Here is a 27244-nt window from a genome sequence, read left to right on the forward strand (position 1 = left end):
CCAGGAAGCGGGAATGTAACACTTAAACCTGCCATTTGCACTCTCTGAACTTTTCATGCATTTTCTGCTCATTTCAGCAAACCTTATTTTCTTCTATTGCTTGACTTCTAGCTTATAATTCCTCCTTTAACCATAAGGTGATGTTCTGTTCAACCACCACCTACCAGTCCTTCCCAGCTCCAATTCAAATCCTGTGCGTGTTAAAAAGAACATGCAGTTCTCAACTCCTGAGGCAGAAGGAATGCCGGCTCCTCTTGGTACATTTAATGCTTTAAAGGAAGCTAATCTCAAAGATATTTAGGGCAGTTTGCTGTGTTAATGTGTGAGAAGGTGCGGACACAGGCACGCACAGGTGAGACTGCCCCAAGGGAAGGCGCCGAGATGAATAATCTGCATTCTGCAGATTGCACAGCATTCTGGCTCAGAAACTTCCCAAACACAGGCCTCCCCAAGAGGAACAATTGGAAGAGACAGGCAAAATGATGAAAAATGAAGGGATCAGCAAAAACCAGACCTAATATAAGCCCAAGTAAAATAAACTCAGCGTGGCTCCCGTGGCTCATTCACAAGAAGGTCTTCTCTGAGAGTTCATTTGCAAGAACTCAGTTCACTGAAGAAGAAAGACAGAATAAAACTTCCTCCGTTGGGTGTGATTAGGAGCCATTGGCAAAGCTGATTGAGAATACGAAGAGGTTTTTAAAGGGAATTACTGAAGATTGCAATGGCTGCCTAGCAGATCACACCACGGCAAATGTGACATCTCCAGCCAGAAAGCGTCAGTGCTCCTAAATACTGGGCAGAAGAATTGGAAAGAATTAAGATCATTTTCTTGATTGATGTAGGGAATGAGAGCTGTCAGGAGTATTTGTCTGAATTAAGAAACAAATCATAGTTTTTACATAAGAAAACCTATAATTCTGTAATGTGTTTGAATGTGTACTGGGAAACCTATTTTAAAACTGGAGTGAAGATGCAATGAGTGTCTCTGTTTAAAACAACCAAAATGAGGTCAGAAGGCTCAGTGCTATCAGCCTGTAATGATGGAAGCAGAATGTTCTATTGAATGATTAAACGTAGCTGTTGGTACATGACTTCTCTGGTTTTTAACATATGTAGCAACTTACGCTGCAGGACATCAACACTTGTTTTTTTCCGAAATTACTTTTCTGTGTCAGCATCAGATCCCTCCTGAAGAGGTTCGAGGCCATTATTTCATTTGATTATCATGTTTGTTAAACCTCAGTTATACCAACGGGTCAACAGAGAAGCCAAATGCATTTGGGGGTTCAAAAATATTATAGTAGTTGACGTGGGTGAAAATCCATTTTGCAATAGCAGACAGCTGAGAAACATGTCAGATCGCTAATACTGCATAATCTAGAATACTGAAAGTCACAGACAATTCAGTGTTGTGCTGGCTATCTCATTCTTTAAGCTATTTTTTTTCCCAAAAGTTTCTTGTGGGAAACATAATTTGAAATCAATTTGTTCAGTGATTATATTTACCTCAGCTTTCTACGCAGTCTTCCTCTGCACAATACAGAGACAACTCTTTCAGATAAATAAGATTCAATTAAAAAAAATATATGTACCAGGAAAGTGAACCACATCTACCCGGTAGCACGAGGTCAGCACGACTACTGACACAAGCCAGAGAACCACGTGGCCTTGTAATACCCAGGCAGCTGGGCATGAAAAGGTGAGCACTGAGTCAAACCGACCCTTCTTTGTTTGGACGTGCATGGGTTGCTTTCCCTTCCTCAAGAAAAACAAGAGACAGCACACAGTAACTGGTGTATTGGGGTGTTCAGAGCCATCAAGCTACAAAGTTAATGGACTGCTTTTTAGGGCATGGTGACCCATAGGAGCGAGTGTAAGTAACAACACGCTTCTTTTACAGACTTTGGATTTGGATGGAAATCACATGCTTCTACTTTCATGTAACTTCAGGAATATAAAATGGTGTCTTGCCTCTGTTTATGGTCACCACACTCCCCCTCAGACTGCATCTATTTTGTTTCCTCTTGTACTTACTCTTTGGTCACTCTCAAGCTCAAATTCTAGTGCTTTCTCCCTTGTTTGAGGAGGAACTGTTATTTCCTATGTTTATGCAGAAAAAACAGCATATACACTTGCCTTGATTCTTTTTCTCTGTGTTCATGTGTCACGATGCCCGTAGCCAAGGTGAGCACAAGGAGTGAAAAAAAAGGTGTGAAAATAGAAATTGTCTCCTCAGAGGTCTACACGCTTTTCAGTTGTATCCAGTCCACACAGGATGGATCAGTACGTTTCTGCTGAAGCACCAGCTTGAGGGATTTGCTACAGAAACACAAGAGGGTGTTATGTTTCAGGAAAAGATGACAGGAGGGGGGGAACTCTCTACCTTCCATGGTACTGGCAACATTCAAGTTGTGTCCTGCGTCTTCCATCTGTGGTACCTCAGCCCCACCAAACAGTCTGCTCTTCCCTCACACGTTACCCTGCTGATCTGATTCTCCTCCACAATACAGAAAGGTCATTTCTGTTGAAGCTGTCAGCTCCATGAAAGGATCAAGGAAAGGTACTGAGGTGATCTCAGTAGAACAGAGGGGCAGTTTATCAGCCACAAAAAAAGTGACTGAACACCGGATAAAAGAGAATGAGTAGCAGGGAGAGGGTGAAGTCCTGGTTTTCTCCATGTCCATCTCTAAGTTAGTCGCTGAAATGTGTGAGAGGGGCCCGCCACTATCCACATCGCAAAATCTCCTTCAGAAAAGCACCCTAAGGAAGATGATTTTGTTCACTGGAGAATGTAACTGCTGCTTGTGAGTGACAGGTCTCAGCAGGCTGAGCAGAACACCAGGTTGAAAGATCTTAGCACCAGGGAGGTAAGAGCTACAGTGCAGAATATTCTGATTCTCAGGGCTGTTGGTCGTTTGGTGAAAAATTCAAAGATTACATTTGACATAATCTTGCTTCAGCCCCAAATTTATGACCAAGTGCTGTCAAAAAGGTGGCTGTCACCAAGATTAAGTTTATTAAAGCCACATGAAGAAATAAATACAAAAGAGACGATCCAAGGTCACCCTGTATTCTTTTCTCAACAGCTGCATTTCAGCTAGAGGAAAATACAAGGCCAAAATAATGTCTGCTACAAACAGATATGTTTTCTTTGAAATAAAGGCACCCACTTATGCTCTGCTTGCATTAAATCTGTTACCAGATTTTTATGAGATTTGGCAAGTGTGATGCTATCTGTTAATATCTGAAGGTGGGAGCGTCCAGGGAGTTGTCTGAGAGGCTTGTAAGACTAGATCTGATCATATCCACCCACACTAATTAACACATTACATAAAAGCACAACAAGTTTCTCCTTGCAAACATCAGAATCACTTGCCCAGGCACTTTCTGTGAAGAACTATAGGGATGGACTCTCACTTTTTAACCTCAACAGAACGAGGGATGAGTAGGTAGGGTATAGTTCCAGTGTCAGGGCTCACTCCTCCTCTGTAAAAACCATAATAAGGGGTCTTCTACTTCTTCATAGATTGGAGCAAGTAAAACTGGAGGAGCTCAGCTAATTTCATATGAAACTCCTGTGACCTGCTCCTACAGCTTCACCTAGATTCCTCCAGCAGGATAATAAATATATACGCTGCTTTAGATTTACTCCAGACTCTTTGTATGACATCTGGCTTCAAGATGGTGGCACTGGAAAGTGCAGTAATGACATAGGAAAACAGAAGGAAAACAAAATAATTGTGCAGTGGAAAGCAGGAGGCAGTGGAGAGAGCAGGGAAAACCAAACTTAAAATAAGTCAAAGGGCGGAAATTCCTTTGAGAAGGCCTTAGGCTTCAACAAAGCTTGTCCATATTTGCAGCGCTTCAAGATTACCCAATACTAACCTTATGTGAAAAGGGACAGTAGACCTCAGCGGGCATTCCAGAGGAGCCTTTCTGTAAAAAAAATAAAGCCTGCAAATGTATCCATCCAAATGTGCAAGTAACTGGATGGAGAGAGCATTCTATCTTGTAACACTCAGGAGAGAAGAAACCTCTTACCCAGCTCTTCCTTACTATCTGGAAAAGCAAAGTCAATGTTTTCCTCATTCTGTTTGCCGCATACCTCTCCCCCGCTGTGACTGCTATTTGACCTGCTGGCCGCTCAGAGACCCTGAGGGAAAGAGAGAGGCAAGTCTGTGTGTGTAGGAGAGTGAGATGACAGTCTCAGCTCTGTTCTGACTTGTTTATGTTCATTAGAAAGAAATCAACAGCACTTAGTATGTAAAACAACCTCTGAAGACAGGAACAGCTTTCATACAGTGCAGGAAAAGAGCAGATTCACCTTAGAGACACGATTTGGGGATGAATGTGGAGTTAATGTCAATGTGTGCACTAGTTTTTACCTCACTTTTCCATTAGGATGTCATTAATCAACACAATCTCAGCATAAAGGTTTAATTTAAGGGGACACTGTGGGGTGCCCTCTTTCACCAATTCTGTTTGCTCTTGCATCTACAAGCCTGACTGTGAGTAATGAGAAACTAAAAAGGCTAAGAGTGCATAAAGGGAGGTACCTATAACCATCCCGTGCCCTCCCAAGCATCTCTTGATAAATATGGTACCTTCAGTATTCCTGGCAGATCCTGGAAGGGTTCTCCCTTCATTGCACTTGTGTTTTCAATGAACTGGCTTTCTTCTCAAAAAAACAGACAAAAAATAAAGCTGAAAGTATCTATTAGGGCGGGCATCAAAATCACAGAGATCAAAGTTTCTTTTTGTCCTCTCCAGAAAGCCTCAGACATCTAGGAATTCAAAAAAAACTCCATGGTAAGAAACCTTTCCAAAGCTGATATGCTCTGCACTGATGCAGATCCGAGAGCTCCTCAGCACACCCATGCAGGCACAAACACTCGCATCACTGCGGCCGAGCCGTTGGTCTCCATCCTACATCCAGAACCAAAGGAAGATCTCAAATACAGCTCACAGCTTTTCTGCTGTAACTCACATCTCTCTCAGGAAGTGATGCATTTCGGCATATGGGTTTTTTCCCCTTCTAAAGTTTTGTATAGAACCCCTTGTTTTATGAACAAATACTGCTTTTCCTTTCTTTAGCATGTACCAATTGAATTTGCTGAGCTTTTAACAAACATTTAGGTAGTCAGACTTACAGCTTTTGAGGTAGAGAAACACTAGAAATATCTGCTTTGCAGGTCAGGTGTACCTTGAAACTGTGCAGCTTGCCCCAGGTCACACAGGACATCTATTGAAAAGCTTGAAATTCAAGTCAGAAGCCCTACATTCACTCCTTTCACCACGTGCTGTTCCTTGAGGCGCTTCATTTGAGTGTTCTCCCGTCAAGCTTGCTACTTGCCTGTATTGCAATTATATTAATTCCTCTTTTAGTAGCGTTCCAATGTGTTTCAACTACATTACTATGCCTAGTGCTGCACACTGCATCTGGCATAGGAATGCAGTGTTGCTTTTACTAGGCTGTCAAAGAGAACATATCATTACAAAAATAAATAATGTCTAGCTGCTTCTGGCATTTCAGTCTGAGCAGTATTTGTCACTTTTGGCTGCTCAATGCCTGATTCAATGCCCCCAAAAAACAACGGGTATATTCCCACTTGAATTCAACGTGCATTTAATCAGGTCTTTGCTAACTGTGCTTCCAAACTTCACATTTCATGAGCACCACAGTACTGTCTCTTCTATTTTTAGAGCATTATTCCACTTACTTCACTGCGCAGATTGATACAACGGATTTTCCTCTGCATGGATTATGTCAGTGAATATGTGTTTGTACAAGCAGCCTCTAGTTTTAGTTCTAGATTTAGTTCAACTCCAATGTGATGCTGCCTACATGCATGGCAATCTTGGATTAATGCTAAAAATATAGATATATTTTATCATAAATGAACAAAAATATTCAGAAAGACAATTAAATTTCATATATGAGTTCAGTGACAGAATCTTCCACTATTCAGACTGTCTGCTCTTCTGCCTGAGCGCTCCTCTCCAGCCTTCCCAGTAAGACAGCTTTCTTGGGCCCAGCACAGTCCTTCCAGACAGAAGTCCCGGGTGGCCTTTAACAAAGAAAACATCGCTCCACAGTTCACTCCTTCCCTGGTGTGAGTGGGGCATAGCTCCATCAAGAGAGCTCAAGTGAAGGAAGGGAAGGAATCTTCCATTAACTGTCCATAACTTTCAGTTCTTCCAAGTATTTTGGAAGTTCCCCATTCAAAAAGCTGAAATGAAACCAGTAGCAGTTAGTAATTGCAGTTCCTCCGAAGAGAAGGGATGAAGTGTGGGGTGTGATGTGCTGCCTCTCAGCCGAGACAGCCTACAGACAATTTAGAAACAAAAATTACATCTTAAAACCATAAGTAGATTTAACAATTGAACTCTAAAGAATTAAACATCATATAAACATTTCACACTTTTTTTGTTTTTCTTTCCAGAGGTCCATAGTCTACTCATTCAGTCCTGTGCAAAGGTCACGTTACTATGGATATGACCTGCAAGAAATGTGTTGCCTCAGAGCAGTGCAAGTCACATGAACAGGCGACGAGCCAAGACTGCTGATTCACAGCCCTGTCAGGATTTTCATGCTTGTGTTGGCTTCCCTGAAGAACAGTCCTTGCACCATCAAGTCTATGTTCGCCCTTTGAAAGTGTTCATGCAGGTGTAGCTCCCAGAAAACTTGTGGATTTCTTCAAGTGCTGCCTGAGGGAGAATGCTGCAGGAGAAGCAGGAAGAAGATAAGCAGACCAGACAAACCTCTTTGTCTATTCTAGTAAGAGGATGTCTAAATAGGTGTTATGCACATACATACGTAAGTACATATATTCTCAAAAATCAGCTAGTGAGAGCACACAGACAAAACATGTGTCAGCATCCTGCTATAAGCATGCCTAAAGGGAGAAAGTTGTATCTCTACAGAAATAGCTACCCAAAAAGGACTGTAAAAACTGTAACTTGGGAGATGCAATCATGTTTTATTCCTCTCAAATATTGTGCCAAATCTTGCACTCTGAAATAAACAAATTTAAAGCGAGTTCTCTGGTTAACTTGCCATCTATTTGTGGCAGGCACATGGCCTCATCATACAGTATACATATAGATCCAATTTCCTGACAGCTACTGTACTGTAATGTAAAATAAATTATTAATTACAATAAAGGAGAAGGAGAATAAATAAAGGAGAAGGAGAACAGCCCTGTAGAATTCAGTCTGTAGAATTTCTGGGAACTTTTGAGAGTATCCCAAATTTTACATTTAGAGCATTTATCATGAATTATTTTTTCTTGTTTGAAATGCAATATTGTAATTATTTTCCACGGAAATCTCACAGCCTTGTTTCAGCTCCTGACTGAAGCGGGTTTTCCAAAGGCTTTAGTGGAAACTCTCATGCAAACACTAATTTAAATATCCTTTCTCTTTACTTGTTTAAGGATATGAAGTTGGGCCTTTCTTTCCTTAGGGACTTTAAAATTCCTGTCCTAATCATAGACGATTATTTTTAATAGTTTCATTGCTGTAACACAAGCAATGCTCTCTAAATACTGTTCTGCCTTGGTGGACAGACACAGAGGAGCGCAAGCCAAGCTGCGCTATTGCTGGGCAAAGGAAGTGTTTACCTTTTGAGGATGACAAGAACATGCATTGTCCAGGGAAGGAGCAGGAAGGCTTGATTCATCTGAACGGCTTCTACTGTCCTCCTAGCCACTGTCTCTGGCTTGAGAGGAGGAAAAAGATTAGGGAACCTGAATAAAGTAAAAAATAAAATAATTATTTGTTAATCAAACTCCTTCTTTAAGATATCATCTTCCAAGCCCTGTTGCTCACTAAGCTGGTGCTGGTTCCTGGCATTCGAACATGCTCCAAGCATGCTGGAGGGAGCAGGACGTTCCAGATCCAGCCAGAAAGCTGGAGAGCAGAAAGCCCAGTTCCAGCCAGTGCTCCTGGGTCAGCTAAAGGGTTAAGAATGTCAGTGCCTTTAGGGTGAAGCGGCAGACTGCATTTGGAGCCTTAGTTCGGGGATTTTCTTAAACTATATGCAAACCAATATGAAAATGCTGTCTGTTCAGTGTTGTTTTTCCTCTTCCTCTCTGTTGCTCTTTGCTTGATCCAAATTCTTGACAGGTGAAAGACAAATATTTTCCCTTGTTGCTTTAAATACCAAACATAAGACTTTTCCCAGCTCAAGCAACAGTTTGACACTGCATGTTTTCTTGACTAATAGAGCACAAACTATAAGAATAGGTTATTTTGTCTGTTGTAAAGGATTAATTAGGTCAGCCATTAGCCTTTGAATTTAGCTTGTTCTCTTAGATCGAGGTAAAAAGGAGGTACTGACAGCCTTACTTCGGTAAGTGGCTGTCATTCTTTTCAGTGGGAAAGACTGAAGTATTTCTACAAATAAAGAAGGAATCTGTGCTGTTAATTCTCAAGTAATTTGTAGACTGTTCCTTTTGAATGACCTCAATTTTCAGATTGCCTTCCCTCCCTCTCTAGAGGCTGCATGTGGCCCAAATACACTCGGGGAAAAAGAGCTTGCAGATTCTGCGCAGAAGCAAAGGTCTCTCAGCACAGGCAGGCTGTATGAATCCGCCAGCAAACTGAGGAACCAGTCTGATGGGTCCCAGGTGGCCTAGAGTGACCCTCTGTTCCCAGGCAGCCAAATGAGACATCAAATTCTCTTAACTAAATGAAGCATTAATTAGGAGTGTATTCTGATGATTCATTTAAAATGAGATGCTTTCTTCTAGTTCCCCTGGACTGACCTGATTCTCATGCCCTGAAACATCTCCGTGCTGGTGTGGAAGGGCAGGACTGTTGTGGCATTCACCCCAGGACAGTCGAGCAGCCCCAGGGTCAGGCTCTCCATAAAGGCGAAGGACGAGGCTTTGGAGGTGCAGTAGTCAATGGCTCCAGGGATGGCTGACAAGGCCAGGACAGAGTTCAGGCAAACAATGTGTCCATTCTGCAACTCCAGCATCCTTGGCAGGAATGCTTTGGTGGTCTGAAGAACAACAGAGAGGAATATAAAAAAGGTTTGCTCAGCAGAGATACAATAAAAACAGTAGTTACTGGGAAAAAAAAAAAGGTGACATGGAGACAAGAAGCCGAACTGTGCTGTTCATTGTGTTGGGAAAGGAGCGGCAGGCTACCTTGTTGCTTTGTCATTTTCCAAAAGATTCTGAACAGGCAAAGTTTGTGTAGAAACAAAACCAAATCTCTCCTAGCACGTAAGGAAGCAGTACCCACAGATATAGGCCATGAACAGGATGCTTTGAGTGTTTAAGAACTTCTTGTAGAGGACAAAGTCTTCAACAAAGTGACGAAATCGCAAGAAAATATTTTTTAAAATGTATTCCTATTATCTAATTTGGAATGGAGTGAGTTTCACACTAGCTTCCTTCCCCGAGCAACGGAGTCTCACTCTCCTCTGATGTTCCATGTACAGAAAAATAGCCTCTGTGAGCTCTGGCTTTCTCAAAAGAAATCAGATGTTTTACTGGAAATCCCAGGATGAGGACACATTAGCATCAAATATTGTGTTACTACTGGAAAAATTAATTTTTGTAGACTTCTTTCCTCTGGCCTTTGCCCCTCACATTGTTTGTTCTGTCTCCTTTTCACATCAGACTGATTTTACCAAACATCATTTAGAAAAGCTTTGTAGCAGCCAACAGTTTACTGGCAGTAATCTGTCACTCTCCTTCCCAGTTCTGAATACATGTGACAGAAGAGCTCATCTTACCCAGAACTGGCCCAGGGTGTTTATGTGCTGTGATTTGAGCAGCGCGTCATCATCGCTGTCCATCAGGCTCTTACCATGGACCACAGCAGCATTGTTCACCAGGATAGTGATGTCGCCCACCTGCAAAAAGAACAAATGACTGGTTACAACTAATATCTCTCCTCAAGAATCAGCAGTCACCGTTATATCTGAATATCTATTATTGCCTAAATACATTCATATTTTCACAGTTTTTCACATTCTGGCCTATAGGCCTTGTAACCCTTCTGGATCACTTAAAACAGGTAGCTAGACCTTGTACAACACAATCTGGATGGTCATCCATCCATCCTCATCAAACATTCCTAAATTCTACCCAAAACCAGCGTTTCCACAGCCACTAACCTTTTCCCGCACAGCTTTGGCTTGCCGATAGACCTCCTCTCGATTTCCTACATCGCAAATGAAATAATGGCATTCCGTCCCCATCGTCCTGATTTCCTCTGTGGTCTCCTTCAGGCATTTCTCAGTTCGACCCCACAGGATGATCTGCAGTGAAAAAACCTTTTGTTAGAGTCAAACAGCTTCTGCTTCAAATCTAAAATAATTAAAACATGCTTCTAACTTCAACAATTTGATGAACATCTTTGATGTGTTTGCACTGCCAGCCCCGTTGCCTTGTTTCATTTAAGACTAACAACGTTTTTCTATTAGATGGGGATGGGACTTGAGTATCGTGCTGGTAGCTGTATCGCACTGCTGATGTTATTTACAAGCAACACAATAGCTGACACAAGAAATCAGATCTTTAGCCTAACATGACAAACACATGAAACACTTGGCAATTTTCTGTATCATGACATTTCAAATCTATCCCTGCTTTTGCTATGCACACACAGAGAAAGATCAATTTATTCTGAAATCCCAGACCTTCCTGTATACCTGGTATGTCGTTTTGTTCTTGTTCTACATTTGGAGGCAAGATCTGCTCTGCAGTAAAACATCTTTTTTCAGCGTATCATATGTAAGTATTTGCAATGCTGTTTGCAGGCTGGTGCCCTGGGTGCATTTCAAACAAGAGGTTCATCCTAATACAGACATTAAAAGTGAGCAATTTCAACCTCTTAGCAGGATTGGATCAGTCAAATGAGACACTAAAAAATTAACCCATAAGTTGATGAGTGATGGAAGGCAGGAGAGGAAGAGAAATAAGGTGTCAGACAAGGGGAGGAAGGCAAGAAACGGCCCTCACATACGTAGCACTCTGGGGTTTCACACTGCTATTGCAAAATAAAAAGTAGACCCCTTACTTCAATCTCTTTCAAACATCCATACAGCCTCCTGTTCCCAAGAGCTGCCACCGATGCACTGAAGGTCAGGAAATATATGGAAGAATAGTTAAGCAAAGGATAACCTGTCAAAGGAACATCTGTCTGTGATGCAGCTCTTGGATATAATATTTTTTATGCCCCAACAGTTACTTGGGGACCTTTAATATCCTACAGGCAAGTCTTGCAAGGTGACCCCTTTAAAATCTGGGCCACCTGGGGAAGACGGAATTTGCTGGTTATCCTGCTGACAGCATTCACTTCAGTACTGATTTTTTCCTTGGGAAGTTTCCGTGTCCCTGACACTGTTCACACTCAGGTGAAGGCTCCAGCCTGCGTAAAGCAAAAGCAGTAAATAAAAGACTATTCTTTCGTGAGAGGTGAAAGTTCCCTAACGCCGCAGTGGGAAGTGAGGTTTCCTGCCATCATTTCTGCTACTTTTTACAGATGGATAAAACTCTCAACTCAATACAACAGGCTTTTGGTCCAAATTCAAGCTTGACCGCTCCTACGAGATCATATGAGACTTTCAATTTCTCTCTTACATCTGGCCAAATTAAATTGGCACAGGCTTCCCCTCTGGCCTCGGAGGAGATCAGATCTTACAGACAGACAAGACTTTTAGTTGCTGCATTAGCCTCATGGTTGAGGCTTCTATTGCTCCTGAGCTCAACCCTTACAGAGGGCTTTGGCTTCGTGTTTCTGTGTAGGCAATACTTATTTTTTGTTTGTTTGCTTGCAGCAGTTTTCACCAATGTTTTTCTAGGTCTTTATTCCACTATCGCCTCCTGAGATTTTCTACAAACCTGTTCATCAGTCCTTGGTTCTCCTGAATTTACCTCCTTCTGCAGAATCCCCAATTTGACAGTTTGCTGTTTCGTTCTCATAAGGTTGTATTATTTGTAACGTTCTCACTAAACCATTCAACTTGACAGCTCAAGAGTCGGGAATAACTACACACATTCTCAATGCTCCTGAACAAAACCTCTTGCTCCTTGTTGAGCTGATGAATGACAGGGCTCGGGCCTGTGTTTTGCTGATGCCCCATGGCCTAAACATGGGCAGTTGGCACCTCCCTTTACATGCAAGCAAGCATGTATTTTATTATTTGCTCAGTCAACATCAAGAAAGGGACCGTGTAGCTTCATCCTGCCCTAGTCAGGATTTGAAGGCTCTGCATTTGTAAGGACTCTAGATCTGCAGTTTAGGAAATGGCCCATTTTACTAGGAAGCACAATTGCCAGCATGTAGACAGGGCTCTCAGAGTCTGGTCTGTGTCTCCTTTCCTTTTTTAAGTTTAAATTGGCAATAAGTGTGTCCCAATTGGAGGCTAAGTCCTGGACAGAATGACACTTACAGACACAGAAGTTCCTGTCTGAGACAAAGGAAAACGCCGAGGAATAAAGGAGAAAAGAGACACGGCGTTCCTTATTACGCAGCCTGTCAGGATGTTGCACAGCCACTCATTCACAGTAATTTAATGGTGGATAGAGGAATATTTAATTCATATTTCAGATAAGTTCTTGGACAGACAGTTTTCCGTCCTGGAAAGAATCCAGCCCCTATTTCTTCTCTTCCTTCATCTCTCGTCATCCTCTCCCGCCTGCCCCTCCCTGCTGCACTAGACACGCTCTCCTTTCCAAAAGTTACTGACCAGAAAATTGTCGAGGGCAGGAGCCCAGTGAGGCGGTTAATCCCCGCTGCGGCAGACCTGCTCCTACCCCGGGGTTACCTCGGGGTGACCCCGCGCTTGGCAGTCGGGAGGCAGGTGGAATGTCAAAGCAATCGCTTCTGCTCCAGGCTGCGAGCGAGAGGCGGTGAGAGCCCCGCAGCAGCAGGGTCGGGGTCTTCCTGCCACTGGACATGGAAAAGAGGAGATTTATGATGACAGAGGAACTTAACACGCCCTCCTCTTAATGAACTTTAAAGTAGGCAAGGGCTGTGACATCACAGCTGAGGGCAGATTTTCCCAGGATTTTTGCAAAACAAACCTTATCTCCAGATCTCCCCTCTGGCAGGTCCCAGGACTCCTTATCTGGCCTTAGGAAAATCATCGCAGCCAGAGTGGCAGGCTCAGTAGTCGCTGCATCCTCCACTCCCAGAGGACTCGTTTAACTCTGGACTTAATCTGCTAATGAGACGTGAGCTGAGGTCGGAGGGGAGGCAAAGGGAAGGTTTTAGCTGCTGTTGTACCAAGGCAAGACTTTCTACGAGAGGCCTGCGCTGGCTACTTGCCAAAAGCCCCAAACCTGACTGCAGGTTTAAATCCTGATTTTCACCATAACACAAGTAAGTAAGAGTTATGTTTTTGACCGCCACAAAATCAGATAAAGCCACTAATTTATATAAACTGGTCTAGATTGAAGCTGCTATCAACCACAAAATACACACGTGACCTATGCTTTCAGAGCCTTAAGTACATTACTGGTGCAGGAGATGAGGCTGGAGCTAATTTTACATCGTTTACGAGGCTATTCAACTTGTTTGGTCCAATTTTATTGCTAGCACAGCTCAAGAACAGCAGCAAAGGAATGTTGCCCTTTTACATTGTCAATTAATTTGGCACGGTATCTTCAGCAAACCCGCTGTGCTAGACTTTCACTCCAGTGAACTAGACCAGTGTTGGAAAAGTGTCCCACAACCAACGCATTTCTGAGACCGCACATGTGCCATTTCTCGACGCTCCCCTTGGATTATCTGGGTTATATTTTAGTGGAGTTGTTTACCCTTAGTCTTTTCCAGCACAACAATGTGTATTGTGATTAGCAGCTATAACTCCCATCCCAAAAGTTCCAGCACGTTGTGATTCATGAAGCAATTCTCTGTATCAATTTGAAGACACTGAAAGATAAAAGTGTTGCAGAGAGACAGGGACGTGCCCTTTCTGCCTGATCTCATTATTGCTGCCTCCACAAATCAACCACAACTCTTAGCCACAGATCAGCAGAGATAGGAAGTAGTTGGTAGGTCAACACATTTCATTCCCCCTTTCAACCTCCCTTCCTAGTCCAGTGAAACAAAAGTTGCTCTGTTTGAGTTGGTTTCTGTAATTGCACAGCCTGCCACCTTTGTTCAAACACAGAAAGCCTTTCTGCACCTAACACTGAAAGTCCCTGCATACTTTTAGGAAGTACAAAGTGTAGATAATCCACTGAAGTATGTCAATCTTAGCCCCATATATTTACAAAGCCTGGTAGTACTAACTCACAGTTGGTCCTCCAAAGAAATGCATTCCAGTGTGTCCTGTAATCCCGGCAGAGTTTTGCATATCGTGAGAACAAGAGGCTCAATTAAATCCTACAGCCTCCAAAGCTGTCAATGGCAGAGTTTTCTCCTCCACCCCTTCCCCTCTCTCGCCCCAGGGCAAACGCAGACAAGTCCTTTCAGGAGTTTTCCGTGGGAGAGGCAGGAAAGACAGATTACTGGGAGAGCGAAAGGTGTGGCCCTTCGGTGTGAAAAGCCAATCTTGGCTTTAGAAAGGAAAAAAGAACCTTTTGATGCCTCAAGTGGGTCAAAATACTTAACCCAGCCCCCTCAGTGACACTTTATAAAAGTGAGCAAACAAAGCAGGCCAGTGGCAACAATTTCTCCATTCGCACAGTGGAAAGCGAATATCAAAGCTGCAGGAAAGATTACAGGTAAGAACGGGGGAAATCAAGAGAGTGAGCCCATTTGCCTATTTTACACACAAGCTTTTGTGGATTAGTATTCAGAAGCTGTGAAGACATTAAGCCATAAGGATTTCAATTAAATTTAGTCCTGTCACCATGGTAAACACAAAACACAGACTTTAAAATAACTGGTTTGAGTTAAGGCCAGGAGTAATATACAGTAATGAGATTAAAACATAGGTGTGAAGAGTCTTCAGGAGAATAAAAGAGTGAATTCCAACTCCTTTAGTCTGCAGTCAGAACTTTTATTACTTTATATGTTGATCTAGCGCTCAATGGCATTAACATTATCCACCCAAACCACAGTCAATTCCAATAGTACCCCACTCACTGCTTTTTTTCCTCTGAAGGGAGCAAAACAGCACCTAAAAGGTCACGGAGAACTACGTAACTACCTGTCTCCCATTGAATAGAGGCCGTCCTTAGTAAGATAATTTGTACTTTTCTATCTTCATTCAGGCATTTCAGACCAGCTCCCTGTAAAGAAGTGAACAAATGCCTACTGTTCTCACAGCCAGGACTATTTAAGGACAGGTGGCCCCACGCTGACTTTTTTTTCCAGTGGTTTTTCCAATTGCTTTCGTCTGCAACATGAACTGTCACTCCAGACTGCCCTAGGAGCAAGGATATGCAGCTCTGTCCTACCCAGCAGTTGAGGAAGGGGAAGGGTTGGGGTTGTTTGCAAGGAGAGGTCACGTAGGAGTCAGCCTTTACAATCCTATTAACACTGGGACAGGGTCAACCGGAGTGCACGTTCCAACAAAAGCACCAAGTGGCCACAGGCTGTCACCCTGCAAAGGTTCATGGAAGCATTTGTGGGGGAAAAACCGACAGATTTTTGAATGGTGAATGTCTGCCACACCATGTGTTAGAACCGGCCTCTGCTCCAGGGAACCAAAGCACACAAAGAAATATCCAGCAATAAAATTCTCTGGCTGCAAAGCAGGAAAAAGTGGCATATTTGGGGGTGGGGAGGAGGGGTAAGGTTGTTAAAGTTATATATTTGAGGTAAGAAATATAATACTCCATCCTGTAAAAATAACCGGTGTGCCGCTGCTCTATAACCCAGCTTCATAGGAAAATGTGCAGAGACCTCAGGAAATTGTGGGAGGGGAAATACGCAGGTGCGGAAAGCGCTTCTGAACTGCGAGCCCAGCAGACAGGACGGAGGGATGGAAAGTCAGTATAAATAACATTTCGAAGGAAAAAAAGAAACGACTGGTTCTGCCATGGTCCAACAGGGCACTTCAGCACAGCTGAAGTTTTGCTGTTTGCATGTTTTCCTTCCAAAATTCTGCATTATTATTTTTTCTTACCGCTCAGAGTTAAGAGTTCTTAAAATGTGGCAGGTTAACCGTCCGTGTAATATAGTTAAACATTTACTATGATAGAAAGTTATGTTGACACTGAATGGCAAGAGTGTTTGTTTTTGTAAAGCTAAAACCAGTCAGAAGTTTAGATTATAGGGTAATGTTAGAAGTTAAGGACATGTGAACTTAAAAACATGAATCCAACACTATTATTTCTATCACCTGCCTGGGTGAAAGTAACTCCTGAAATTGCCTGGGTCAACCAACAGTTAACTGAAAAGTCTGCTCCTTCTTAAATAAGAGACTGGAAGAATCAGACCTACCATATGGAAAATCAGAATTAAAGAGCTACCAACTGGGCACCAACAGAACTGCATTATCTTTTAGAGTTTGCCTTTCTATTTCTGAGAAGACTTCTGGAACAGCGTGCCTAATCTTGAAATGCTGAGAGGTTCTGGAACAAAACAAACATGGAAACCTAAGGATGAGTAACATTTCTAATGCTGTCCTTATAAACTACCCTCCAGAAAGGCCTAAAACATGCTCAAGATCATCAACATGCATAATAGGATGCAGCTTTTGACTGAAAAAGTAATTTCTTCCATGAGGCTACTGGAGAAATATTGGAGTTAAAGCAGCCTGCATTAAATACGTGTATAAACTGAGCGCCAGCAACAGCTCCAGACAAGCTCCCCTAAGAGTCTCCTTTCTTTGCATCCAGAAAGAGAGAATTGCTACCTTTTAAAAACCATCTAAAAGCTGACAAAAGGAGCTTTTATTCTAAGTATTTTAGTCCAAGAAATAAAAGATATTGCTTAGAAAGCTTCAATATTTAAATGCTTAACTGGTTTCCTATCTTTTCATGCACCCTTCAAATGCTATGTTTTTAATGGTGGCTGTTGCTATGCAACAGGGCAGAATTTCTAAAATCTATTCATCTGTTGTACAAATGACAGTTTTCAGGACATATTTAACTCTCTCAGCCTATTAAGCCAAAGAAGGAAGATGGGAATGGGAGGACCGTGAGCAGACATCCCCAGCGGGGGCAGCACGGCTAAAAAGGGCCTTCCACTGATTAGACCCATTTTTTCAATACAACACTAAGATGAAGTAGCTACCCAGCTCATAAAAATGTGGAAACAGCACAGCTCTGCTTGAATAAAATGATATCTAAATGTAGAAATGCAAGTTATGATTGTTACTTTTATTCAGAATTGATCAATTCTAATCAGATGCTTAGAATGCTTACAGGGACTGCTCAGACAATGGCAAATCAAGCTCTAGTGTATTAAGAAGTCACAGCTCCCTGGAAGTTACCGTCCTTCGGATGCGATCGCCTATCACACACGTTAGGCCACTGCAATGCAAAGTGAACTTAACACTTCAACATGAACATAACATCAATTAAGTTAGAACAGAACATGAGATAAGCTTTCCTTGCCAGTAAATAAACTATATCAAGTAGCCTGGTCAGCAACTAGGATTTAGCTGAGGGGGCAGTAACATAATATTGGAGCATAATACATCACATTGAGGCATAACAATTCCTTAACGTGCTCACAGTCAGTAACAAGCACAGCTCTATGCCACAAGGCTTTTCTACCTGCCGGGAGATTGCAGAGCACCAGGGATCTGTCAACTGCTTCTACGGAGTGTGCAAAATTCAGCCCTAAAATCAGCCCTGTTTTTGGTTGTCTCGCATGCACAATCTTCACTTCCACTGAAAAATATTGATAGGTACACAAAAAGACTAAAATAATGGAACTAACAGACACGACTTGCAGGAGTGCTGAGTGAGGGCAGCGGGAAATCTGTAATGTATTGTCATCTTGGAATTGCACTTGGAAGCCCAGATCCTGATACAAATAACATGGCTTGGCCTAAATCTGTGACTCAAAAGCAAATCAATAGTATTTTAATTGTTTTCACTGATTCTAGTGGCTAAAGAAGCCATTCTGGCTTCATGTATTGCAGAATAGTTCATCCCAACTCTACTGACTCCCTTTGAGATGGATCTGTTTTTCAGTCTGTAATCAGCATTCTGGTTATTTACTTGCACTAACAATATTAACAGCAACACAAAACACTGTTCTGTCTTTTATTTTGCCTTTTAACTCAGTCACGAAGAGAAAAGAAAATCACTTTATAGAGGATGCTTTACTGAATTCCGGATTCTGCAAAACCACTGGACTAAAATAAGATAATGACAGTGGTCAAACCCATCAGCACGGCACTTCCTGAGCAGTAAACAAGTGTAACGATGTCGTTAGGAACTGGCTGACCCGGCGATGAACTTGGGGCTGTAAAGGAGACACAAGGTGCCAGATCACTACACACACTACACTACACACTACGTACACACTCGTGTGCAAACGTGTCCTTACACCATAAAGGTGTCACAGCCCAATCTGCAACAGTTGCACATCATCAGCAAGGGAAATGAAGCCCTGAAGAAACCCTTTGATGACTAAATATTTTGCTTTTAAAGAGGTAAACCTCTTGCTTCCATAAAGCACACATTCAGATATAAACACAACATAGACAATGGTCTCTAAGGGGCCTGGATTAAAGTCAAATAACAAGCAACACAAAGAACACTCTGCAACGTTGCACAATCTCAGACCCCCAAATCAAACAACTCGGCTCAGTGAGACGGGGCTCCCGTCTTTCCCAAGGGGCTTGGAAACGTTCTTACCTCATTTCTGACAGCTCGCTGTGCTGAGGGCCAGCCCCGCTCTATTAGCACTTGTACCAGCTGGATGTCTTTAATATTCCACTTGGAAGCATGACCTCTTCTTTTTAAGGCAGTAAGCTGAGTTTTGTCCTCCCCGGTAAGGTTTTGTTTCAGGAGGGAGGGAATTGGAGTTTGTAGTCAAACCCAAGCTGCTCAAAGTGGGTGTCAAGGTTTCCCATTCCCTCTCCAAAGCACCACAGCCAAATCTCGCCTAGCAAATGTTCTGCTCAGACAGAGGATGTGTCTCTGTTTACTACCAGCAACGAGATTAAAACCACAGATCTAAGACAAGCGCTAGTTTAATCTTCAGGTAGAAAACATCTGAGCATCCACTGTTATTGTTGAGCCATTCTTTTTAAGGGCACAGAAAGGTGAACTGCAAAGTGTCTTTACAACAACATTTCCACTCCCATTTAAGTCTGGTATATTGAGGTTTTTCTTAAGGTCCAGCACCCAGAGTTAAAAGATTTTGCTTTCAGTTAAAGTGGTATAAGTTAATCCACTTATCGGATATGAAGAAAACATTGAAAATGTAACTTGGGTGTTCCCAGTGATTCAAAGGGCAAACAGAATGAAAAAACAATTATAATTACTTAAAATACCATGCTTTGTTGAGTAGTAACTCCTGACTTCATCTGCTGACTGAGAGAAGGAACAGTGACCGAATGAGAAGTGAAGCTTGAAATCCATTTGCACCTATTTTAAATGACTGTTTCACTGAGATAAAGGATGAAATATATTAGCCAGGTCACACCAACTGCCACTCTACCTTTCTATGGACTCTTTCTAATCTGTGGTTAAAAGTATGTCGTGCTACAGCATAATCACAGCTCAGAAGCTTTTCAGGCATCGTTTTTATGCCACCTCAAAATATATATAATTACTGAGAGCCAGATTTATCTCAGACTCACATACGTAAAGCTTAACCGATTTCAGCAGAGCTGCATTTGTGCTTTCAAATGCTATTTTATTACCCCAAGTGGAGCACTGACACATCCGCTCAGGCAGTGTTAGACAACAGAAATCTCCATGTTAATCAAAACAAGAAAGCTCTGTAGCACTGTATTCAATAAATTGTAATTAAGAAGGTGGCAACATAAGGGTGGCTGTCCACCAAATCCTTTTGTAATTATGCATAGTTTATGGCTAAGCTAATAGGATGAACAATTTAAATTAGTTACAAACTCTGCCAAGGTACCCATCTATTCCCAAGTCTATTAATTAGAATCAATTTAATCCCCACTGGGATAAAGGTCAAACAACATGTATTTGACCCTTTTCTACTGGCGTCAGTGTTATCAGCCAATGGATCTGGCAGTGCCTGGGTCTGACTTGTCCGGCTCTCCAGCATGTTGACACGATGCTTTGAAGAACGGTCTAAAAAGATCTCTCTAATAATTTCTGTTTTATATTCCTGATAAGCACTCAGGTTTAAAAAGGCCAGAGTTCGCTCTCTCTCGGTGGTCAGCTCTGCGGCTGTTGTTCTCTGTCTTTAAGACTTTTCCTTTTCGGTCTCGCTTTCCTACACAATGCCCTAAGGCAGCAATGGTATGAGGTTTGTATCTTCAATTCAGTCCAGAAATCAAAGTGAAAAGCAAACATTAAAAACTAACCGACATGTGTTAATGGATTTTAAAACAAAGACTCAAAAAATCAATAATCATTAGCTGACATTTCCAAACTGTCCAGAAGGAAAAATACAGAATTTCTATATACTTATCCAATTTTATGGGAAGGAAATAGTTCCCCATAGTTCCCCACAGTTCCTGTAGAATTAACTGGCTACTTCCGTGAAGTTCATCATCATCATCTATTTGTCCTAGTTCTTTTGTTAAAAAACCCCCTCTGTGTTTTCTATCGCACTGTTTGCACCTCTGTAAACATCCCCCAGACTCTCTATTGTTGCTCTTCAAATCCCAGCCCCCAAACCTCCATTGCTGTGATGCCTTTCCAAAAAACTTAACAACAGCTCAATGAGTGGTGCTGAAATCCCTTGTTTTACAGTCCCCAGCAGTACAGACTCCTGTGTTTGTCTTCAGCCTTTGCCTTTCGGTTTATATCTACATTGGAAACCCTGATGTAGGCATCACCTTTTTCTGTTGTCCTTATACAGCACATGTAGCATCTTCATGCTAGATAATTTCTGGTGTGTAAGTGGGTTTCTGAGGCAACATTAATATATAACCTAATCTTTAAAACTTACCTCAAGATTTCTTGCAGCATTGACACAGTGCTTATATTTTTGTGGGAAGCCTCATGCAACCGTCTTGATGCCGATCCTTGAGCATTTTAAAAAGGGCTGGATTTTGGTCTCACTGGGACAATATTTTCCCATGACATCACTGTGTCCTGATGTGAGATGACAAGCCTGTCACTCTGCAAGTTCCACTCCATTATTTGTTCTGACAATATATTCACTAAGAGAAGACAGGTATGCTCTAAATTATAAGCTAAACCAGCTCCAGCCGGAATGCTGCTTCACAGACATCAACAGATCTGATACCCAAAGAATTCTGGCTGTGCGTGCCAACCAGAAACACTTATTCAGCATGTTATCCAACCGGCTGCCCTTGGCACTACCACACATCATAGCCTTAATGCCATCGAAGCCTGGTACTTGAAACAAATCTTCTCCCCATCCTTAAATTCAGGCAAAGAAGTCAGCTACCCACAGGGAGTCATCAAATTGCTGTCAGTCAATAGTCTTTATAGAAAGAAAGGCTTTTTAGAGACCATAAAGTGACTCAAACAATTCTATACTCTCATATTTCACCAAAACCTCCCAATGAATATGTTCTTTTGCATGACATGGAAAAATATTCACTCCCCAATTCTTTTTCATGTACTTCCGGTTACTGGTTCATTTCCAGCTCTAGTCACAATACAGTTAATCCTTTATCACATAGCGTTGGTATATGTTATAAAGAAGTTGTTAAGAGGTATATGCTAATTGACAAAACCCATGACAATAATAGGTCAACATAATTTCTAAAGACCAAAGGACTGTAGAACTATGATCGTAAAGATCAGATGCAGTTGTGTAGGTAATATGGGAGTAAGAACTAACTTCAAAACTTGCCAAATTTTCCATTACTGAGAATACAAGGCTAAATTCCAAGACCTGATCCCATTTTTTACATAACCTCTTTGCAACACTCATCCTACACAGCTCTCATCCATTCCTCGGGGTTCCTTCCTCCACTGACTTCTGATTACCATCCCAATTGGAACTGAACGGGAAGAGGATTGCACACTCAAATGACAAGGTGTCTTCCTAAATGCAGAAATTGAGGTCTGGCTTCCAAAATGTTCTGAAAGGAGCAATGGAAAGAACAGGTTTCAGGGGTGGCTTTTTTGTAACCCGAACAAAATCAGGAGTGATAGAAGCAAAATACAAGCTAAAACAACAACAAGAAAAATCTCTGCTAAGTTTTCAAAGCAATAGTTTTCAAGTAGTGCCGTCAGGATCTTTGTTCACTGTCCCAAAATAATCACTGTATGACTGCGTTTGTGGCATTCTACAGCTGCCCAACACGTTGCCATCCTGTTCAAAGTACCTTGGAGACATAATAGTCTAGACTCCCGTGCTGACAGAGTGAGGTCATGGCTAGCAAGTGGTACATTCCATGCAAGAGCGAAGTTTCCGTTTCTTGTTTCGGTGGGTGATACTACCTCCTTGCCATCTAGTAAGGGCTCTTGTCTGTCCTGATGTTGCAGACTGCTCACCTCGCCCACTGCACAAGCATGCAAACCCTCTGAGCCGCACAGTCTCCTGCAATACAGGAGGAGAATGTCCAGAGGACAAAACAGTGAAAGAAGAGACCTTCCAGTGTATTCACGAGGTCATTTCTTGCACTGTGATGGAAGCAAAGAACTCTCAGCGAGGTTAACAGGGACTGTTTGACTCCGCTCTGCAGTACTGTCACACTAATGCAAGGCCAGGGCTGCCCCAGCCCGTTTGGTACTTTGGAGACATCTCTCGTGCCAAACCAGCCCTGGTTCCCTAGAATCTTGTTCATTCATCAACAGCTACAGTTACCAGAAAGGCAACATCGCACAGCTGGAAGGGACAGGGAAAAAAGGAAAGAAATGTCTCCTAGACATTTATCTGTCCAAGTCATATTTGAGGTACAATGGCTTAAAAGAATGGGGGTAGGGAATGGGAATTGGGATGGATGGACATGATCATGGCCAAGAGACTTCCACTCTGCTGGATTGAGAACTTCAGTCTCCGTGCTCGTCTATCAACAGGAGACATTGTATTTCCATTTGCACAAACCCTGTTTTGATTTCTTTCTTGCCATCTTCATACCTTTAAATGCAAGATCAAATTTTACAGTAAAAAAATTGCAGATGCGACAATTAATAATCTTAGTGAGATACAAAGACTTGTCATCTTCTGTGAAAACTGCTCGGACACATCTCACTTGTGATTAACAAAACCAGCCTCTGAAAACAGAGTGTAAGATGAAATCCAATCCAGTCTAATTATCAGAGGAAATTTCATATGCTAACAGTCTCAACTGACCTATCTTTCAGAAGATTCTAATCTCAAAAATATGGTTATATATCGCCGCCTACCTCCAAAACTCCGTCACTATGTCCATACGCAAGTGCTGTGATGACTTTTCCAAAATACATTGCACACCCACTATTAGAATCTGAGTCTATAAGTTATTGCTTCCATTCTTCTCTCTGTCTTGGCCTCAGAATTTCACACCTTTGGTGGAAGTGTCACAGAAGGCAGGAAAGAAATGAAATCTCAGATCAAAGGGAACGGAAACTACCACAGGTAGGTAAAATTGTCATTAAAATGTTAAGGAAGAAAGGAATATGACTGCTTTAGTGTTGCAGGGAAAACGTGCAAAGGCAGTGGCGCTACCAGAGAGGATCAAAACCTGGGGAGTGCCATATTTGACTTACTGGAAAGCCATGATCTAACTGAAAGGAGAATCTAAATCAAATTCAGTAAAAGCAAAAACTGAAACATCTTGATGACAGACACGAAAAAAACCCATAAGGCAAAACTCCTCAAAGTTCTAAACAACAACTAGCAACCGCATGGCATTTCACAGCATCATGTGAGACAAGTACAAAGGTTCCCAACAATTACTGTCATTTATTCCTTCTTTCAAAGACACGTAGAGATTTTATAGACAAGTCATACAAATTAACTACACTCTATATCTGTTTACTGCAATTTCCCCCTCAGCTCTGTATCTTCAATAGTTCCTCTCCTTTTGGCCCATGTCACCTGGTTCCTTAGTGCTGCCGCCATTGAGCAGCTTCTGGCTCAACCACAGCGCTTGAATTAGCTGTGGAAATGGTGGTACTTGAATACCAGAGCCTGGCACAGCAACCAGCCAGCCTAAAGAAATAAATAATGAGGCACAGCATTCTAACAGATTATATAAATACGTTTTCAGCAAATTGCTTGGGTCCAAAGGTCAATCAACTTGTTTGCTCTGCCTCCAAGAATTTGTAAATCTCAACATGATGTTTAAACACAAGCATACACAAACATCAAAGTTCAATGCTGACATATTTTACACCTCAAAGCTGTGTGCCAGAATAGCTCTATACCACACAGAGAAAACTGCAATGCATGTGTAAGGAAGTGACAAAACACTGTCCCAAACTAAATGCTCATTTTTCTTTAAATATCTTCCCATTCTGTATTTTTCTCCTTCTTTATTCTCTGTTTACTCTCATTCATCCTCTCACATGGGCAAGTATTTATTTAATTTCACGATTCCTCCCCTTTATTAGCCATAAAGGGGGAGATGAAACTTTACATCCCAAGCCTCATTTCAGGGTGTGTGTGCTTTCTGTATTCCTGATTGATTCACACATAAGGAGACACGTGTACTTATGCAAACACAAGGTTTTGTCACCAGTTCCTGAGCTGGAGAAGGGACACACCAGCTCCACTGGCATTTCCTTGCTGCTGTGCAGACAGCCCAGTCTCTCAGCCTCTCTCCCTTCCACTCTTTCCTAAAGGAAATGTGCAAACAATCGCACAGCTCCTGCTCACATTGTGCTTTTCCTCCTTGCTGGGTTCTCATTCATCTTACCTTTCAACAGCTCTGGGCTGGCAAAAAGCAAAATACAAGGGACTTCAAGAAAACACAAGAAATTCATTTCACAAACGGAGAACCATTGGAGTGAAACTGAACTCCTCACTTTCCCAAGAGAATATATTAGTAGGGCTTAGAGCCAGAGCCCTCTCGCACACACCCGTTGCCCCTTGCTGTGTCACCCCTCTCCTCTGGGGTGACACTCACGGCAGCGACAGCCTGGCTGTGCCTAAGGAGAGCTTAAAGATGAGCTCAGCCTGGAAGGCTGGAGCTGCAGTCAGCTGCCCCCTCTCCCCTTGTACACAGCCCCACAGGCAGCCCTGCCAGGAAGCTGCCTGGTAAACAGAAACGCAAGCGAGCACCAGCTTCACGCATGGAATCGCGCAGCTCTCCTCTGCCTGCTGGCTGCACTGAAAACTTCGCCTTTGTCAGCCGAAGAGAATTCACCAGGGGGACCCTTCCTCACCTTCACATTTGCTTACCTGAGATGGGGAAAGACAGGACACGGGGAAGAAGGAGTGGGTAACTCCTGAAATGTGAGTCAATATAATAGCACAGCACGCCAGGGGTTGCCAAATCAGCGCCCCTTCTCCCCTCTCACCTTTCCAAAGTGATCCCATCAATCCCACCTAGAGGTGATGGAAAAGGCTTTGGAGTCGGAGGACTCCCCAGCAGCGCAGCAGGTGGGAGCTCCCCCCCCCCTCCTCTCCCCTCCAAAGTGATTCTCACCTTTCGGGCTCCCCGCTTGGCAAACTCCCTGGCCAGGTGGCGGCCGATGCCTCTGCCCCCGCCGGTGATGAGCACGTTCTCCCCAGACAGGTCTCGGAGCTTCGGTGGCAGGACCATGCACATGGCAGCTTTCACCACCAAATAAACCATCTGCACTGGGAAAAGCAGCAAAGCGCCCAGCCATTTCCAAATCATCCTCTTGTTCCAGGCAAGGCAGGAAGGCAAAATCCTCTTCCAAACCTTCACAAAACCAAGTGAACAGAGAAAGAAAACCAATACCCTTCATGCACCCCCAGATGGGTGACAAGTCTTCAACCCTCTTCCAAAACTTGGGAGTAAGAGATTCTTGGACTGGAAAAATCCTTCTCTTCCCCTAAAAAAATTGGGGTAGGAGTAAAGTAGTGCAGAAGATCAAGTCACTCCCCTGTCTCTTGGTCGGTGTCCTCTGGGATTGTCACTTGCAGGTAAAAAACGGTTTCCTTGCTTTTTAACTGGAAGACAGTTGTTGTTTGTTTGTTTTAAATTAGAAGAGAGAAAAAAGTAAAATTAAAAGTAACCACACATCCCTCCGCTTCAAAGACCGACATAAAAATCCAGTATCCAAATGGAAGGGTTTTTTTTACTTGGAAAAATAAAATAAAGCAGCCTATGTCTCCAAATTTCAGCCTGCAGTGCCTTCCAGGCAGCTCATTTCTATTCTTAGACTCAGGAAATTGCTTAAAGAAGACAGAATTGCCAGGACGTTCTTTTTAAGAAAGGCTCTATTCAGGGTAAGGTTGTTTTTGTTTTAATACCTATAAATATCTATAGACGTGCCGTCCTGAGCCGGTTGCAAAGGTTGAGCTGATAACCGCCTCTCTCTGCCCCCTCTCCTGGCTTTTTTTTCACTTGGAGTATCTGTGATCACAGAGCAGGAATTACGCCGTACACTATTTCAGCTCTGGCTCTTACTCATTTCTCCCTATTGCTCTCTCTGCCTATCACAGCCGCGGCGCTGGGGAGTTTTTATACCCCATTAAGCCTGATTGACAGTTAAAGTGTTGGGGAGATTTCACTACTGTTTCTGTGAGTGGCTGGCTCGGCTCTCCCCTCCCCCAGAGCACACACACTCGCACATGCAGCCAGGCTGAGCCCGCGCTCCCTCCCGAGCCGCAGCCGGCAAGCCGGGACTTGCTGCGGCCAAGCCGGGACTTGCTGCGGCCAAGCCGGGCTCAGAGCGGGACCCGCAGCGTTCGGGAACCCGGCTAGGGAACCAAAAGGTGCCGGGGGCTGAGCGGAGCCCAGGAACGGGCAGGGTTAAGGCTGAGTTCAAGGGAGGTAGCTCTGCCTTACAGAGCTCCGGCAGGGAACTGCTCGCCTGAGATAAGCTGGTGTGGAGGGGAAAACTTTCAGCCCTAAGATGCCAGGCTGAACCCAGCCTAGGCTGATAATCAGCAAACTCTGTTACCATCGAACCAACGTCTTTATGGACAATATGACAACTCGTGGGTTTTCCAGCCGCAAGATGCGGACATGGCTGAAAACCGGTGATTTTTAGCAGCAGGGCAATAAAAAAAGCAGGTTCTGAATGAAGGAGGGAGACTCACTTTCTCACAACAAAGGGGTTTTCTCTCCTTTTCCAAGACTTTTTTGTCCAGTTATGAGGGCATAGTTGCAACACCAGAAGGT

At 42.9% G+C, this 27244-nt stretch overlaps 1 protein-coding gene across 3 annotated transcripts; it reads right to left on the reverse strand.

Annotated features, from left to right (window-relative positions):
* Positions 1-5813: 5813 nt before the first annotated feature.
* Positions 5814-26577, reverse strand: DHRS3 (dehydrogenase/reductase 3). 3 transcript variants are annotated; one of them, XM_080358841.1, is made up of 6 exons: positions 25577-26577; positions 10133-10276; positions 9749-9868; positions 8769-9007; positions 7623-7748; positions 5814-6721 (listed from the first exon to the last, which is right to left on the reverse strand). In XM_080358841.1, the coding sequence occupies exons 1-6, from the start codon at positions 25769-25771 to the stop codon at positions 6637-6639; spliced, it is 909 nt and encodes a 302-aa protein (XP_080214967.1). In that variant the 5' UTR covers positions 25772-26577; the 3' UTR covers positions 5814-6636. The 3 variants fall into 3 exon arrangements, with proteins under 3 accessions (XP_080214967.1, XP_080214968.1, XP_080214969.1); XM_080358842.1 differs by lacking the exon at positions 25577-26577 and adding an exon at positions 22328-22336; XM_080358843.1 differs by lacking the exon at positions 25577-26577 and adding an exon at positions 12710-12837.
* Positions 26578-27244: the final 667 nt, after the last annotated feature.

This window comes from Nesoenas mayeri (genome assembly GCF_963082525.1).
Source record: "Nesoenas mayeri genome assembly, chromosome: 24".
In the NCBI taxonomy this organism is placed as follows: domain Eukaryota; kingdom Metazoa; phylum Chordata; class Aves; order Columbiformes; family Columbidae; genus Nesoenas; species Nesoenas mayeri.